Raw genomic sequence first — 18,592 nt, forward strand, 5'->3', positions numbered from 1 at the left:
AGAAGAGAACATGAATGTCTTGAAGATTCAAAATGATGAAATTATTACATTACATCACAAATGATTAATCAGATTCTGGATTTTGAACAGTCTGATTAAATGAAAAATATTAGGGGTGCACGATAATCATCGGACCATTCATTATCGGGCTGATATTAGGAATTATGACGTCATACTAATAAATCTGATTATTTATCGGTTATATTATAACCTCAAAAAATTCTCCATTGAGGCAAGATTACCCATATCATGCAGTAAGTGGTTTTCGGTTAACAAATCAAGCGCTCCTACCTCGTAGGAGGTCCTAACTTCCCTTAAACTTACCAGACCTTACAGTATAAACAAACATGGCTTTGGCCGTGTGGGACTTGTTTTTACTCTTTCAAAAGTTTGCAAATGCCCTGCAAACAGTCAACAATGAAATAAAAACCCCAGCTTTAAAACATCTTACCTCACTAGCTACCCCCAAAACTCTGCCAGCATCCATACCCCGAAAACCCATGAAGACCCCGGCAAAGAAGCTTCCCAAAGCCAGCCACAAACAGAAGCCGTTGGCCATTCCCATCGCCACTACGTCCGAAAAGTGCTAAAAGCCGGCCAGAGACAATCCCAGGGCCAAAGAGATCTGCAATTTCCTCATGGAAATGAAATGATGGCGCTGGCAAACAGAGCTAGCCTTGGCATTACCCGCGTCAGCAGGGCCACTCGCCCACTCAGGTCGGCATGGAGGGGGGAGAAGCGCAGCCGCTTTCCCCTATATTTGAATTCCATAGCCAACGCCCTATGCATATGTCCAAGCAGGCTAAATTGTCAATCATGGACGTGTCAGAAAAGCACCCAGACACACTGGATTCCTTCTCCCAGCAGCAAGATGCCAATGAGAGCATCCAAGGCTTAAAACAACACAGTCCAATAAGTAATGTACTTGACAGCTGCGATATCAGAGTTCCCGCCCCCCACCATCGCAAAAACACTGGAGCCGGTTAGCCAGTGGACCACCTGGAGCCATGGTTTGTGCTAGCAGAATCCATAGGTCGGTCGGTCGATAGGTCTTTATTGTCGACGAAACTTTGTTTTCAGCACAAACCCGTTCAAGATTAGACAAACAAACAGTGTACAGGGTTACAGAACAGGCACGCTGATTGGTCGCCACAAGGCGCCCCGTAAAAGATGGGAGAAAGGTCAACGCTGGGGAAGGATGAGTAAAAAAATACAATCTAGACTGGAGTGGGAAAAAACCTCCACAGCAAAGCACATATACATATTACAACATACTGTACATCTCGAGATATCTAGCAACAGAGGGGAGGGAATCGGGACTACGGTGGCAGGCTGCAGCTCTTCAGGGGCTGCCCAGCCATCCATCACCCCTAAGGGATTCGCGTCAAGGGCGTTGGATGGGGGGTGGGGTATGTGTGTGTGTGGCGTATATTTTTTGTGGATGCATGTGTGTGTGTGTAAGCCTGCCGCGTGTCTCTGTTCCGCGGCCTTGGTGTCGTGCAGTCGCTAGTCAGTCCAAAGTCAACAACAACAGGTGTGTGTCCATGAGAGACAAGAAGGGAGTTTGTTGTGTCTTCGCCACACTCCTGCGCACACTAACAGATGGAAATCAGTAACCTGACTCTCACCAGACCCTTGTAGTTCGCTGAGCTCCGCACAAGGATCTGGGCTCGAAGACATTGCAAAGTCCTTCAAGATAACAAAAAATAATGAACCAATCAGGATCGCCGGGCGGGATTTCATAGATGTGACGTAGCGACGAAGCGACTGTTTGATTCAAACAACAATGGCGGCACGCAGCCATCGCTGCATCGTGTGCTGACATCGATTCTGCTATTGCAACTGTTTTGTCGAATCTATCAAATATTCATTATTTAAAAGATGAACAGAGAACGGTTTTGAAGGCATTTATTGGTGGCAAGGATGTTTTGGCTCTTCTTCCGACCGGGTTTGGATTTCCCAGCGTCACGGGTTGATTTCGACGTGAGTGGTTGAAGTAGCACGTCATTCAAGATAACGGACAAGTGGTTTATCCGATCACATACAATGATTTTTTAACAATGCCCCGCCTTCTGAAATACATCTCCTATTGAGAACTCCCAGATCCTTGTGTAAAGCTGAGCGAGAGTAAATCCATCCATCCATCTTCTTCCGCTTATCCGAGGTCGGGTCACGGGGGCAGCAGCCTAAGCAGGGAAGCCCAGACTTCCCTCTACCCAGCCACTTTGTCCAGCTCTTCCCGGGGGATCCCGAGGCGTTTCCAGGCCAGCCGGGGGACATAGTCTTCCCAACGTGTCCTGGGTCTTCCCCGTGGCCTCCTACCGGTCGGACGTGCCCTAAACACCTCCTTAGGGAGACGTTTGGGTGGCATCCTGACCAGATGCCCAAACCACCTCATCTGGCTCCTCTCGATGTGGAGGAGCAGCGGCTTTACTTTGAGCTCCTCCCGGATGGCAGAGCTTCTCACCCTATCTCTAAGGGAGAGCCCCGCCACCCGGCGGAGGAAACTCATTTTGGCCGCTTGTACCCGTGATCTTGTCCTTTCGTTCAAAACCCAAAGCTCATGACCATAGGTGAGGATGGGAACGTAGATCGAACGGTAAATAGAGAGCTTTGCCTTCCGGCTCAGCTCCTTCTTCACAACAACGAATCACTACTGATTTATAAATGTGATGTTAGCTCTACCTCAATAGTGATATTTTGGTTAGAACAAACCTAGTTTTCATATCCACCATTGATTGAGTCTTTCCTAGGCCAAGGAGAGTACAGAGTTCAGTCAAATATACCTTTAAAAAATAATAAATACATTATCGGTTATTGGTACAGGTTCTGCAATATGTATCGAGCATCCCTAAAAAATGTGATTGTGACTGGGCTCCAGATTACACGCAGGTGTTATGCCAGAGCAGAACAAGGTGCTGCTGCTGCTTCATTAGAGCGGCAGGTGGTCAACTTTCTGCAATCAAAGGTTGGTGGATGGTGACGTCATCAACATCGAAACATGCCTTCCCATATCAGGCAGAAACAACAACAACAACAACAACACCACGCCAAAACAAACCAAATGTGCTTGTTGAAGCAGAAAGTCAAGCCGCTAAAGTCTACAATCAGTAATAACTTGACAATAGCAAAGTAGATTATGCCAAATTCCACAATGTTACCATCACCAAAAACCTATAACTTCATCTATATTCAGGGTGTAATTATGAAGTGTGCAATTTAGTAAAGGCAGCTGAATCGAGCGTTGCTAGTGTTACTGTCTCTTTAATTTCCGTTGTTAGGCAACCACAATGCCCCCATAAGTGTCAAATGACGCGAATGTGCTTTAGGAATAATATCTAAACTACACTTCTGGTTGTGCTAATAATGACATATGGGTGATACCATACAGTAGTTTACTGCATGTTTAGCTAGCTTGTTTTTGCTAAAGAAAAGCGTCCAGACGAATACTAACACAAAGGTAGCCACATAATTTGACATACAATAACACGTCTGGATGTCAACATATCTATTTGTAAAACATATGACTGATATTTTATTTAACATTACTTACAAGAAGAAGGTCTGCTCCCTCCCAAACGGATCAGTGGCGCCTCATTTGCTTATTTCCTTTGACGATAATGTTAACGGGGATGTTCCGGTGTAAAAATGTCAAAATAAAAGCCCACTCAAAGCCTAGCTACATTTTGTATAAATGTAGTACACCATTTGGACCACATGTCTGATGGTTAAAACATAAATAGAATTCTAGGCGTCCTACTATGCCACTTTGTTTCATTTAGAGGCAAAATGTTATCGCTATTATCCTGAAATAGTACCTTGGCCGAGGAGAGTCAAACACTTTTTCTTCATCTATCTATCTATCATATATATATATATATATATATATACATATATATATATATATATATATATACATGATATAAATATATATATGCATGATATATACATGATATATATATATAAATGATATATATATATATATATATATATATATATATATATATATATATATATAAATGATATATATACATACAAAAATGATATATATATATGATGTATATATATAGACACACACATAATTATAGTTTATACTTGTTTTATCACAATCAAGGTACAATGGGATTTTATTAAGTTAGAATAAACTAAACTTGGCTCTACAGTACTTTAGAGTAGTCTGTGTAAAGCTTGTCAACGCTTACAACAGCTGTATGGTGGGTTACTCATTGTTTTTAAATAATTCTCATGAAATTTTTAGAAAATAAATCTGATAAACCTTTGTGGTCTTATACCTTTATTTATGAAATCCATGTGCCAAAGCTTTGTTCTTTTGTTGTTAAGTCTTCTTTCTATTCTTTTAATTTGAAAAGTCTCATATACACTTCCTCTCTGTAGTGTAGGGACAAGGGACTGCTCAGCTCACTTCCGCCCCCTTCAGGGTGAGTCGGAATACTGTCTTTCTGTATGAATGGCACTAGTTTAGTACCAGATAGAAATTAATATTTAGTCTCGATGGCCATGCATTCTGCCTTTATTAAATGTTAAAAGCAGTTTAAAAAAAGTATGTTAATGATTTTCCCCCGATTATTTTAGATAATTCTGATTTTATTTTCATCCGTATTTTGATTAAATAATTTATTTATTTATACACAGTACAGGCTATTTAATTTAATTTTAACTTCAATTTACTAATTGAAAATGTCAACACATTAATTTCTTTCCCTCCGGAAATGAAAAAAAATGTGTAATCATGTAAATCACTTGTGTTGCCAGTTATTTAGTCAATAATAGCTATGTGTTTAATTATTTTCAGAGGATGGTAAAACGACACTGCTTACCAACCAAGCTGCACACGGACTACTCAGATAAAAAGTAGAATTTCTTTAGTGTTGTCCTTTGAGACAATATAGTAAAATGGGACACAGTTCTGCTAGGTACTTCATTTCTAAAGACCATTTCAAGAAACGAAATACTCTATATATTTTTTTTCACTTTATTGCTTATATAAACATTCTAAACAATTTCTGGTAAAAATAAAATCTATCAATAATTATCATAAATAAAATAATCACAATGACTTTTACATGGCAGTATATTGCACAATTAAAAGCCTTAACAAGAATCACAGAACACAAGTGTTGTTGCTCAGATTTTGTGTAGCAGGAATGTTGTGAGGTTTAGAGTGTCACACAATTGTCACCTTTGAAAGGCAACAAACAATCGGAACCTCATTTGTCTTTGCTGCATTTAACAAAGGTTTATAGATGATCTTTTGTGAATATGACTCAACAAACATGGCCTTTACCTTTACAACATGCCTTCTGGTCTTTAGACCGACATACAAAAAAATAATCTTTCAGCTGGTTGTGGTACAGAAATGCTGCTTTTACTGCTAATAATATCAAATAAAAAGGAGAAGTGAATGAAATGACACAATGAAAGTAATATTTGTTCTGTGTGCATGTGAGCCTGTTGGAACAAATGTGAACGATGTCTTCTCATTTTACAGGCCAGTTTTACCAGCCGTGTTGTTGTGCAGATCAACATGACTGCTTTGTCTTCATCCAGCTCGGTAGGTTAGAACCCGTTCACTACAGAAAAGCTAAGTTTGTGCCCACAGGGCACACCGTTCATTCTTCAAATTTGTTATGCCACCATTAAAAGAATGTAGAACAGAAATTCTTGCAAAACTTCATAACCACGCCAGTATTGTGACTGTCACTAGCAACAAAATGACACTTTTTAAATAATGTTCACAATGCTCAGCTGGTCAGAGTTGTCCTTCAACAATGCCAGAGCACTACTGTAAGTGTGGTACCACTTGTGCAAACAATATAAATGTTTATGCTGCGCCTAGGCTTTAAAAAGGGTGTTCATGATACTTGAGGAAATAATAGATGAATAAAGTGGCAATGCTTGAATGTTGTCATCGGAACTAAATCCAACTCTGGGATCCCTCCTTCCCAGCATCCCGACAGTACTTTCCTGGAAATGCTGGGACAAAAACACATTATGTTGACAAAATAAGAAATAAAAAAAAAATTACGTCCCAGGATAAAGTGTGTAACATGTACCTGTTCACATGTTGTCAACTTCTATGCGGAGTTCAGAACACAGTTCTTTGAGTAACATTTCCATCAACACCTACAAAAAAAGACAGAGACTAAAATGTTATGTTTGAACCTGCAAAAAGATTGTATGTACAGCAGGGCTGTCCAATTTCTTTAGCACACGGATCGTTATTTTTCTGGCCCTCTGAATAGCGTAAAAAAACAATGCATTATTAATGGGATATTTGTTGGGTGATATTACAGTAATCAATTCCTCCAAGATGTATTTTTTGGGACTGCTTTAGCCTTAAAATTTCAGATTTTGTAGCAGTTTTTTCAAAAGGCTGGGTTGTTTTGAAGCTTTTTTTTTAATATTACATCAGCTTGTAATATTTTTAAATGTATCATCAATATTTTAAGTGTTTTTGTAAGTCTAACACACTTTAAAGTGTGGTCACATTAAGTAATGTACTTGTTTTTAAGAGCCTTCATATTTTATTTAATGGGTATTTATGCTTGTAGTTGTACCTCCCTTTTATCATTAGTGGGCAATACCACCTCAGTGAGTCCAGAGAGAGTATGTCTAGACAATCTCTTAAATGATTGGTCAAAAGTCCCTCACATGACTACAGGTCTGAAACAGAGTTGGCCACACTCTCTAAAGACAGCTTTGAGTGAGTCGATTGGTAAAGCAGGCTCTGTGCTTGACAAATGGGATTTCTGTGTCCTTCATAGGACAACCCATAATCTATCTATAGGCTCCTTACTTTTGGGTTCTGTTACATGTTGCATCCCCTGGCATTTTTGCACATGTAACCATGGTGCAACTATGTTTTTTTCTGACATGCTTTTATTATGAAGGCCTGACTTTAGTGAAGTGAATTGAATTGTATTATATAGCGTTTTTTCTTCAAAGTACTTTACATAGTGATACCTATTATCAACATGTAAGCTACATTTAAACCAGTGTGGGTGGCACTGGGAGCAAGGGTAAAGTGTCTTGCCCAAAAACACAACGGCAGTGATGGCGGAAACCGTCAAGTTACTGGCACAGCCGCTCTACCCAATGAGCCACGCCGCCCCCAACTTTACCTGCGACAGGGTGTGTTACGCAAATTTGCCTGCTTGAAAATTGCTTGACTGTCCATCGTAAACTAGCGTCTATATTCCAACACATTGCATGCAGTTTAGCCATGTTTTCATTGACAAAATTGAGGAACCAATGAGAGCAATGGAGAGTGGTGATTTTTGTTGGTAAATGAAAGACGTTGAGAGATCATCAACACATATAAACATCTCTGGTAATGGAAACAAGAAAGTGAGGACGTAAGTGGTGATGCAGAAATACATTTGATTAATGGTTAGACAATTGACAAATTGAATTGTTAAATGACTGACTGGTCAAAATGTGCAGTGAAGGTGCAGAGATTGAACAAAGTTGTGACGCTGTGCACATCTATCCATCCATGTTTTGCTGGTTGTCCCTCTTGGGGTCGCGGGGGCGGGGGGCTGGAGCCTATCCCAGTTGCACTCGGGCGGAAGGCAAGGTACACCCTGGACAACTCATCGCAGGGCCATCATAGACAGACAACCATTCACACTCGCATTCACACACTAGGGCCAATTTACTGTTTTCCAATCAGCCTATCCCCAATTTAAGGAAATTGGTTGAATTTGGGTGAAATATTGTTATTTCAACAAGTAATGCACAAACTGTGTCAAATTGTTGCTTCAATCCGTCAGTACACATCATTAGGTGGATAGTGTTTGGACACCCCTTATGTCCAGTGTGTGAAAGGACATGTTCTTACATAGAGAAGATGTTTGTTGGCACTAGCTTCCTGCAGGGCATTAAAAACCTTGATGACTCCAGAGCGGGCGTTCTGCTGGCCCACTAGATTTGCTAATGCATCTGACACACAAAAAGTAAAAAAGCTTTAAACAATACAATTCGAAAAAAGTAAAATTGTTTACATATTGACCATTTATGTTTTAGTTGCTACCTGGAATATTGTCAAGGAGTTTTTGTTGAGCTCGTTCCTTGGTTTCGGTGCGTTCAGCATCAGTCTGGATTTTGACATGTGGCGCCAGAATCCCGTTGGGCCAGAAAGTGTCCTTGAAGATATTGATATAACAGACCAACATCTGTTCAGAGAATATCCAGTTCACTGTATCCCTGATCTGTCTGGAATAGAAGAGAAATACAGTTCATTACTAACTAGTTATCGATTATTCATACATCACTTGGGAAAAGTGATTGTACTCACTTGTTGATAGTTCGGCCAAATGTCACCTGGACTAGTGCAATAAGAGTTTTTCTCACCCATTTAAACACTGAGTAAAAGGACAGATTTTAATTAAATTCTTATAAACAAAAAGTATGAATTCATAAGAGTTCCATGGACTGTGTGAATACAAAGATTAGAGAGGTGAACTTACTTCCTCGGAGTTCAAAGATCTCTCCAATGAGCATGAAGCAGGGTTCAGCCAGGGCATCTCTCCTTCCATCTGTCTCATCACCGTAATCTGACAGGTCGCTGTCGTCATCTGCCTCCTCCTGTCAGCAGCAATGACAGCGCATGTAACATTCACTGTGTCCGATAAGGAGATAGAAAGTTGGGGCACAGCTGGTTACCTCAGTGTGAGAGAAGAAATCCCCAGGAAGTTTCTCCAGGAAGGAGGCCAGAGAAAAAGATGACTTTTTCTGAATGGACATCACCTTCAAAGATCAGGACAAGGCAACATAAATATACTGAATTGTGGCTGTCATTTCGACCCCAAATGAATACAAACAAAAAGTTGTTGACCTTTAGGTGCTCTGGGGACGGGCTGAGGAATGCGTAGAGCGCCTCTGACTGACACAGTCGCTCATCTGTCAGCAGTCGCTGCAAAGACAGACACATACATACATTGCATGCTACTTCATTTATATACACTGTAATACAATGTAAAACTGTCTTCACATGAATACAAGGTACTTTGTGATTGTTTAGTATTTCCCATACAGTCATTTGTGTGTAGCAGCCCGCTACATATAAATCTGAACTGCCACAAATAGATTGGGCTCTAACTAGAAGATGTAGCAAGAGGGGCCCCTCGGTGCATGGTTGATGTTACGGTAGTCTGTACTTTTGGCACCCTCGCTTTTGTAGCTGTTGGTCGGGGCTTTGCACCGGTCGCGCGCGGCCCGCTCTGTTAGCAACCATAACTCTAATTGGATTATTAGCTTCACGTCGCGGGCAAACAATGGCGGTTGAGGAAAGCAGGAAAGTGTTTTTAATGCTTAACCTGTCACCACAACTCAATAATTTGTTTAAACGTGCACACCAACGCAGCTCTGCCGTGCAATATGTTGTGGCGTTTGTTGGTTTGTACGCGTGGGAACATGTCCGGGTTTGCGGGAACGAGCGGGAGGGTGCCTGGAGAACAGTAAGGCGTGCGGGCATTTTCTGGGGTTAAAATGTAGGTCACTCTACAGGAAAGAAAGGCACCAATGTAATAATGGATTTATTTTTCCTAATATTTTCGGGAGCTACGGGCGATCAACTGTCAAGTCTCCCTCTCACTCACTCTTACTCGCTCTCACGAGTCCACTGTCTGTCGGTCGCCCCCTGGTGGTTGGCTGACTGTTGGTTATGAAAGTGATTGAATTGATATGCAGCGGAGTCTACTTTTTAAATGTTAATATCACTGCCGATCACCCTCATTTAATCGTAGCGGCCAAAATTGTGATCACGACTAAAATGTTATTAATTGTGCAGACCTAATCAGTGTCGCAAACTGTGTCATGGAATTTAGCGGCTATTCAGACTCTCCTAGTAGATACAAGGGGTATAGCGGTAAATATATTTGTATTCAGATTTTTAGGTACGGAGCCTTCGGTTTGGTACTGAAGTGTATCAAAATTTCCCATGGGCTATATTAAAAGTAAAAGATGGGATGTCTTTCTTCTGTCACTCATGTACTCTGTAATAAAATACAAGCACAATCACCAACGATCTTGACATAAATAATATATGCAGCCGAGCACCTCCACAAGTCTGAAAAGTGTGCATTACCGCCGTTGTAAAAGGCGAGGTGTTGAAACGTGCAAAGCACCTTTACGAGTGTGCAGCCTCGCCTTTAACTTACAAGAGTCATGACTAAAATAGTGGTGCAAAGACAGATCTTGGAGAGTCTTCCTTCTCTGTGACTTTGTCTTCCCAATAAATACGTAAAAAAAGAGGTGTTCAATAATCTGGCCGAGGTGCCATTTGTGGACTTCGGTGTGTTTTGTTATAGGCATGTGGCATATTGTAGACCGAAAAGAAACAAAAAAACACAATAGCCAATCAGGCTCAGAGCTATTATATGGGCAAGCCCATAAAAGTAAGTTCGGCAGTCATCGACGTCAATACGACCAATTTATTTTTTTATTTTTTAAAGACTGCAAAAAAGACTGCTTGGACAGCCCATTTCTAAATGCATGAACTTTGACACTTGGGCATCATTCAACACAAGTATCCACCCTGGTAACACCATTCATAGGTCAAAAACATGAAACGCAATATAGGTCCCCTTTAAAGACACATCTTTTAAAACGTGTTGCTTTATGATGAGACTGAAACTGCACTTGCAACATTAAAGAAAACACAATTACGTACAAAAAACAAACACAGGTCATGCCACATTTGTGCTTTTAGTACCACATAAGCAGTATTTTAGTTAGTGTTCTCGTTTACCTGTAGAAAGATATTGAGTTGAGTTTTGCTCTTGTCTAAGAACTTTTGGTCAATGGATTTGAAGGGAAGTTTGCTGAGTGATGGTAACTGGAGTTTCTTGAGGGATGGAAAACACTGAGAGAGAAACATTTAAATGATCAGCAAGATGTTTTATATCAGGTTACAGCCAAAAGTATGAAGTGCTTTGCAATATATTTCCAACCAGTAACTAATTAACAGGTGTGATGTTGCCTACCTCGGTCAGTTTGCGGTGTAACATTTGGAATTCAGTAAGTTTCCTTTGCACACTCCAGTGACTGTTACCCATCTCCTCACCCTCCAGCAGGCTCACGCACACAATGTAACACGCTACGGTCTCCCCACCTTCCTCTGCCGCCTGAAACAAATATACACACTTTAAGTTGGAAACAATTACCATGTAAACTATTTTTGCTACAAATAAACTATTGGTCACATATCCAACAATCCCATTATTTAAAGAAATACCATAATGTAGGAACATTTTGAGCCCTTCAATACATGGATGTAAGCAAACACAAACAGGATACATGTTGCACATTGTCTCACGTGACTCTTTAAAGCTATTTGGGGACACAGTACTGCCAGGTGCCGCTTTTTTAACAGTGCTGTATGTTTATTTAAAAAGGTGAAACTGCATCACTATACACATTTTGTGGTAGTGTTTTACTGTCGCAGATGATCCTGAGCAACATCCAATCGGGTATGGATGATCATTTTAAGCTTTTGGTATGATAATTTGTCATTTCTCATGCCCGGTATCAGGCTACAACTTATTAGTAACCCTAATGAGGGCAAACGGTATAGGAAGTGGATGGATAGGATAAATACATACTGCGAAAATAAGAATTGCATTCATAAATAGAATATTAATTACATTAAAATAAAGTTACAAAACCCAAAACCAGTGAAGATGGCACGTTGTGTAATTCGTAAATAAAAACCAAATACAATGATTTGCAAAACTTTTTCAACTTATATTCAGTTGAATAGACTGCAAAGACAAGATATTTAATACAATTTAATTCAAACTGTTAAACTTAATTTTTTGGGGGAAATAATCATTCATTTTGAATTTAATGGCAGCAACACATTGCAAAAAAGTTGGTACAGGGGCAATTTTACCACTGTGTTACATGGCCTTTCCTTTTAACAACAGTCAGTAAACATTTGGGAACTGAGGAGACCAATTTTTGAAGCTTCTCAGGTGGAATTATTTCCCATTCTTGCTTTATGTACAGCTTAAGTTGTTCAACAGTCTGTTGTGGTATTTTTGGCTTCATATTGGGAGACAGGTCTGGACTACAGGAAGGCCAGTCTAGTACCCGCACTCTTTTACTATGAAGCCACGCTGTTGTAACACGTGGCTTGGCATTGTCTTGCTGAAATAAGCAGTGGCGTCCATGATAACGTTGCTTGGATGTCAACATATGTTGTTCCAAAACCTGTATGTACCTTTCAGCATTAATGGTCCCTTCACAGCTGTGTAAGTTACCCATGCCTTGGGCACTAATACACCCCCATACCATCCCAGATGCTGGCTTTTGAACTTTGCGCCTATTTTTATTATATATACCGTATATATATATTTTTTATAGCGCTTTTCTCTCGTGACTCAAAGCGCTTTTACATAGTGAAACCCAATATCTAAGTTACATTTAAACCAGTGGGGGTGGTACTGGGAGCAAGTGGGTAAAGTGCTTGCCCAAGGACACAACGGCAATGACTCGGATGGCGGAAGCGGGGATCGAACTTGGAACCCTCAAGTTGCTGGCACGGCCACTCTACCAATGGACCTATAACGATCCAGATGTTTTTTTCCTCTTTGTTCTGGAAGACACGATGTCCACCGTTTCCAAAAACAATTTGAATTGTGGACTTGTCAGACCACAGAACACTTTTCCACTTTGCATCAGTCCATTTTAGATGAGATCAGGCCCAGCGAAGCCGGCGGCGTTTGTGGGTGTTGTTGATAAATGGATTTCGCTTTGCATAGTAGAGTTTTAACTTGCACTTACAAATGTAGCGACGAACTGTAGTTACTGACAGTGGTTTTCTGAAGTGTTCCTGAGCCCATGTGGTGAGATCCTTTACACACTGATGTCGGTTTATGATGCAGTACCGCCTGAAGAATCGAAGGTCACAGGCATTCAATGTTGGTTTTCAACCTTGCAGTGATTTCTCCAGATTCTCTGAACCTTTTGATGATATTACGGACCGTAGAAGGTGAAATCCCTAAATTCCTTGCAATAGCTCTTGTGCCAGCTTTTTTAAAACATGATGCAGGCAGCAAATTCCAAATGAGCTAATATTTGCAAAAAATAAAGTTTTCCAGTTCGAACGTTAAGTATCTTGTTTTTGCAGTCTATTCAATTGAACATAGGTTGAAAAGGATTTGCAAATCATTGTATTCTGTTTTTATTTACGATTTACACAACGTGCCAACTTCGGAATGTGTCTAGCAAATGTTTTTTTCCTACCAAACATGTAATATGCGACACCATTAGAATTTATAGGACAAAGGACGATTATGTATTATAAATTACACAATAAATAAATGACATCAAATAAATATTACTTCAGCTGTAGTAATGGTAGCCCTCCAGTGGCCCAGGTTTTCACACCACCAGTCAGTCCTGATAATGTGTTGCTGGAGTTCACGATGTTCTTTTTCCATGGTTCCTATTTCTTCCTTTAGTTTGCTCACAATCTATAAACACAAAAACAACAACAGGGAACCTCATGACCAATTATTAATTAATAATCATTAAAGGGGACCTCGGCTGAATTTCATCTTTTCTAACTTACAAATATTGTTACAATGTTAGATTCTTGTGTTACACGATGCCAAAGCGTTAAATCATTGGTGTGAGTTTGCATGCAGTTGTGGATGCGTCTGTTTGCGAGGGTTTTGCAGTTTGGCTACATTGTGACATCACAGTAAGGTGGACGTAATTATTTGGACATTAAGTCAAGCTCTCAGAAAAGATAAGAAGGAGCTGCTCCTCCTCTGCTTCAGGCTTTGAGGAAGCAAAAGAAGGTAATATAAAGTATTATTTTCATCTAATCTTGGCATGAGCATAAGAACACTGACGTGCAGTGACATTAATGCTCTTAAAAGCTGCTTTTTTATGCAGCTCTGAAGCGATTGGCGAGCATGTAAGTTTACCTAAAGTTGTGACCGAGTGAATCCACTGTATACAATGTTTATGAAGTTTATTTTTGACCATGTCTGGAAAAAAAGCAGTGACAAATTCAAGATATAATTTAAACAGTGTACATTTTCAAATGATACTTTTGGAGAGGGTGGGGCGTGGTTTATTTTGCAATCTGGGAACACCTTCAAATCAAACATCTTGCTCACAGAATCAAAAAACAGGTTATAACAGTGACCGTGGGGCAAAATATACGGTACCCAGAATTCTTAACAAAGAATATCCAATAAGTATTATCTGGACAACACAGAAGTGTTTTAAATGTAGATTAAAAAAAATCATCAAAGGTCCCCTTTAAAACATGATTGAAATTCTAAAAATATGCACTTACAAATTCACTCAGATACAAAATCCTTTTATAGAATTTGTACTTTTCGGTTCTGTCAAATTTGAGCAACAACCTCAGAGAGTGCAGTATAAGAGATTATATGTCTTCATTTCCTTACCCTTTTATCTGGTTTGGGGGCATTCTGAATAGAGCCCAGGGCCTGTCTCTTGTACTCCAATTTGTCATAGAGCTGGCGGAGTTTAGTGGCGGCATAGCTTGCCTGTTCGTTGATTCCTTTACTGCCCTCATCACACACCTTCTCTACAGCATCTAGGCCCTGACACTGCAACAAAACAATTACACATTTCTATGATGTATACAAAGTAAGAATTATCTAAACAACAATGCTTAAACAGATATTGTGCACGCATGTTATAAAGGTGTGACTGTATTTGACCCCTTCTTCTTTTTCTTCAGTGCTACACTGTGATTGGCTATGCTGCTCGTCTCGTCTGATCAGCCTCTCATACAGATCAGAAACCAGGAAAGAGGGGTAGTAACTCTCTCTCATTGTCTCAGCCACCTAGAAAATGACAAGTAGGGACATTTTAGAACATCTTGAGAGTGACTACTATTCAGGCAACATTTTTTATGTGGGCTGACAGACATAGTGACCTGTTCCTGTAGTCTCACAAAGACTTGAGTTCCTCTGTTCCCCACCAAACTTTGTTGGATCTCCTTAAGCAAAATCTTCTCCACTGGAATTTCCCTGCTCTCCACAAAAAACTTCTGGTAGATTTCCCCGACGATTTGGGGCACCTCATTCTGTTAAACAAGAATAAATAACACAAACCCACATGCATTATACTGTAGTCAACATTTCATTGAGTTAGAACATGGGTGACCTTGTTGGCAGTTTTCAGGGTTTCCACCAATTCCCAGAAGCTTATCAGTGATCTCTTATCTACTCTCTCCATGTAATCTCTGAAATGTTCCCTGTAACCTGGATTGCACATGATGTCATCAAACAGGAGAATCTGGAAGCAAGGAGAAAAGATAAAGATACAGACTGCATCTTAAGCATAGCCAGAATTATCATAATATAGAAGGCTGTCGGCAGCAGTGTGAAAGAAACTTATTGATCAATATTAGGCATTTTTTTCTTTATGCAGTGGTACCCTGGTTTTTGTACACCCCACTTTTCATATGATCTGAATTTTGATTTATATTTTCGCCCAAGGTTTACCCCGGTTTGAGCCCAACAAACTAGCCCGTCTGCCAGTATATTATTCTGTGGAATTGAGGGCCCAAAAACAGAATCCGACGTGTTGGTGGTGACTCAGTCTATGTACCTTTTATTGAGTAGGGCGGCAACATAAGCCACAAAAGAAAGTTGGGAGTCAAAGCACACTGCTGTGGGATTGTGGCATCACTACAGTGTGACGCCACTGCAGACTAACAAAATGGGACCCATTAACCTCCCTGCTTGGCACTCAGCATCAAGGGTTGGAATTGGGGGTTAAATCACCAAAAATGATTCCCGGGCGTGGCACCGCTGCTGCTCACTGCTCCCCTCACCTCCCAGGGGATGAACAAGGGGATGGGTCAAATGCAGAGGACAAATTTCACCAATGATTGTGTGACAATCATTGGTACTTTAACTTTAACTTTAACATGTATTGTAAAGGGCTGTCTTGGGCATGTGTGTGACGTCAATAAAGTTGTGTGGGCACACAGTCATTGTTCGTGCATTTTTAGATACATCTCCAGTGCCAGCACTTTAATAAAAAAAGGTGATAAACACAATTTAATACAAGAAAGAACGACAACGGGTTGTAATGTAAAAGTTTCTAGTGAGTTTTAAGAAAGTCACAATACAGAGAGTGAGCTTGGCTAGTGTGTGTAATGATTGTACTTGCTGCTGAGATTTACAATACAATTCAAGCAAACAAGTAAACCGCTCTAAACTGCCAATCTTTAAGGTTAATAGAGTGAAACAGCAACCACATGGCTCTCAACTTCCCTCTCCACTCTGTGTTCACAACAAATTTTCAATAAAGAGTAAAAGTGATTTTTATCCATTTCATTTGTCATCTGTATGTATTTCACATTGTGAACATAAAACTATAATTCTTCTGTATAAAATCTATTTTGTGATAATTCTTTTGGGTGTTTGGAACAAATTGATTGGATTTATATTATTTTTGATGTGAAAAATTGCTTGGCTTTCTGACAGAACGTTTTGGAAGAGATCACTACAGAAAACCGAGGTACCACTAGTTATTTTAGAATAAGTCATTTTCAGCCAACAATTAGAGTATGTCAAAAGAGTACCCTCTGGCTTTGAGGATCATCACTGTCATCAGTTCCTCCACCTTCATTGTTCTCATAGTTTGGTCCACCGAGCAGACGGATCCGTTTCTCGCATTGTTTCTTAGCAACAGTCAGCTGATTGATATATCGTTTCATATCTCGGGCTCTCAGCAGGTCTGCTTTCATGGCTGCAGATTCTTTTCCTTTTCGCTCTGAGAGAGATGGAGAAAACCAGACAACACAATTACTTGGTGTGAAGGCATTAAGTCACTGCTTTTTTGCATTCAGAAGGGTAAGCCAGGTTCAGAACATATTGCTTTTTGGAACTTTGATAAAGTACCGTATTTTTCGGACTATAAGTCGCAGTTTTTTTCATAGTTTGGCCGGGCTCCAGTGCGATTTATATATGTTTTTTTCCTTCTTTATTATGCATTTTCGGCAGGTGCGACTTATACTCCGGTGCGACTTATACTCCGAAAAATACGGTACTGTAAAATAGACTCTTGCTATCCTATATTATTTAGACCAGGGGGCTCCAACAAGTAACTTAGCATTGAGAGAATGGCTGCACTTTTTGAGTGGAAATCTGATTTGTAAATAAAGTACAACTTAAATGTTGTCAGTCATATAAATAAAACAAAGAGTTTAACTAAGTTAGCAAATAATTTTGTAAAGCTGAGACAGAAAAAGAACAAACCAACAAAGAGAAAGCCCAAAAGTTTGATTACCGTGGAAAAAGGATGTGAAATTAATGAAAAAAATATAAATATTTTAAGGTACCTTTCTGTTTCTTGAGCTGAGGCAGGTTGCTGATGGTGGTGGCATGAATAATTTCTACCACTATTTGATACCTGCAGAGAGGAAAATACATGTGGAAAGGTTTGTCTTTAAATGTAGCAATAAATAAAGTATTATGTCATAATGTAAAACTAGTATAACAAGCATATTTGTTACGCATTTTAAAAAAACAGCATTGCAAAGAAATGATTCATGTATCTGCAACATGTCCAAACCAAGTAAATAGCCACACTAATGAGACATAGCAGTAGGACATCGGTTCTGCATCAAGGTGGCTCATAATGCCATAGAGGCACTGTCTGCTCCCATGGTAACCCCCACAGCAGCAAAAAGATGTGTCATTAACACTGTTTGCTAAACAAGCTTGTGTACATGGCACATCTCAGACGGACGCATCCTGTTTAGCCGTGCTATGCCATAGAACATATTGTGCACATCTTGAGCATGTTTTAAATGTCATACCTGAGTTGTTTGAGGAAAAGGACATCTGTGGAGGTTGATATCAGCTTGATAAAGTCTTCATAAGAGGCAGCGTAGGTGTAAGCTTTCTTCTGCTGCTCAGTCTGATGCTCCCGCTGCTCCAGTTGAGCCAACAGCATCCTGTTTATGGAGTCAGGGTCGCTGAGCACTTCCACCAAAGGCTTCAACACTGCAATGCATATGCAACACAAATGACATAAAGCAATTATTCTGTTCTACAGTCAGTGGACATTGGAATACACATGTGTTCATACATATCGCTAATACAAACCATGTAATACAAACATAAATATGTTGTTTTCGCACCCATGGAAGACAGTGGTACCCACATTCAAATATAAATTAGAAGAGCATAATTCAAAAAGATGTAAACAGTTTTGAATGAAATTGTGCTACAATATGACTAAAAATGTATTTATTATCTTATCTATGGATAAGATGGATTCACAATGGTGCATAGTAAATAGGGGTGTTGCCCAAAAATATTTGATTCATATTCAAATCACAATTTGTATTTGTTGCAATTCTGAGAGAATTCTACATTTTCAAAACTTTACCTTTAAGAACACGTTTTTAAGGCCAACTTTAAGCTTACTCGCTGTGCGTGTACGTCATACATCACCAGCCAAAAGGAGGAGATTTTATAACCTGTAACCTGTTTTGATAACACATTGTGAGAATCAGTTTGAATTGAGAATTGATTCTGCATCAAACCAACAAACCTAGTAT

General features: G+C 39.8%; 2 protein-coding genes across 8 annotated transcripts in view; both read right to left on the reverse strand.

Annotated features, from left to right (window-relative positions):
• Window positions 1–3,674, reverse strand: part of LOC133575128 (centrosome and spindle pole-associated protein 1-like) — a 29,390-nt gene extending 25,716 nt beyond the window's left edge. For all 6 annotated transcript variants that reach the window (XM_072912255.1, XM_072912257.1, XM_072912256.1 and 3 more), the window contains exon 1: window positions 3,554–3,674. The gene's annotated coding sequence lies outside the window, so the exon portion shown is untranslated. The remainder of the gene's footprint in view (window positions 1–3,553) is intronic.
• A 1,400-nt stretch (window positions 3,675–5,074) lies between these two features.
• Window positions 5,075–18,592, reverse strand: part of snx25 (sorting nexin 25) — a 33,131-nt gene continuing 19,613 nt past the window's right edge. For both annotated transcript variants that reach the window (XM_061928135.2, XM_061928134.2), the window contains 18 exons: window positions 17,846–18,032; window positions 17,366–17,436; window positions 16,607–16,797; window positions 15,178–15,309; window positions 14,948–15,097; window positions 14,730–14,855; window positions 14,451–14,615; window positions 13,368–13,499; window positions 11,007–11,147; window positions 10,772–10,885; window positions 8,858–8,935; window positions 8,686–8,769; window positions 8,490–8,607; window positions 8,318–8,384; window positions 8,054–8,235; window positions 7,862–7,962; window positions 6,075–6,144; window positions 5,075–5,994 (listed from right to left, as the gene is read on the reverse strand). In XM_061928135.2, the coding sequence (XP_061784119.1) occupies window positions 6,079–6,144; window positions 7,862–7,962; window positions 8,054–8,235; window positions 8,318–8,384; window positions 8,490–8,607; window positions 8,686–8,769; window positions 8,858–8,935; window positions 10,772–10,885; window positions 11,007–11,147; window positions 13,368–13,499; window positions 14,451–14,615; window positions 14,730–14,855; window positions 14,948–15,097; window positions 15,178–15,309; window positions 16,607–16,797; window positions 17,366–17,436; window positions 17,846–18,032 (2,105 nt within the window). In that variant the 3' untranslated portion in view covers window positions 5,075–5,994; window positions 6,075–6,078. The remainder of the gene's footprint in view (window positions 5,995–6,074; window positions 6,145–7,861; window positions 7,963–8,053; window positions 8,236–8,317; window positions 8,385–8,489; window positions 8,608–8,685; window positions 8,770–8,857; window positions 8,936–10,771; window positions 10,886–11,006; window positions 11,148–13,367; window positions 13,500–14,450; window positions 14,616–14,729; window positions 14,856–14,947; window positions 15,098–15,177; window positions 15,310–16,606; window positions 16,798–17,365; window positions 17,437–17,845; window positions 18,033–18,592) is intronic.

Source organism: Nerophis lumbriciformis, linkage group LG35, assembly GCF_033978685.3.
Source record: "Nerophis lumbriciformis linkage group LG35, RoL_Nlum_v2.1, whole genome shotgun sequence".
Lineage (NCBI taxonomy): Eukaryota > Metazoa > Chordata > Actinopteri > Syngnathiformes > Syngnathidae > Nerophis > Nerophis lumbriciformis.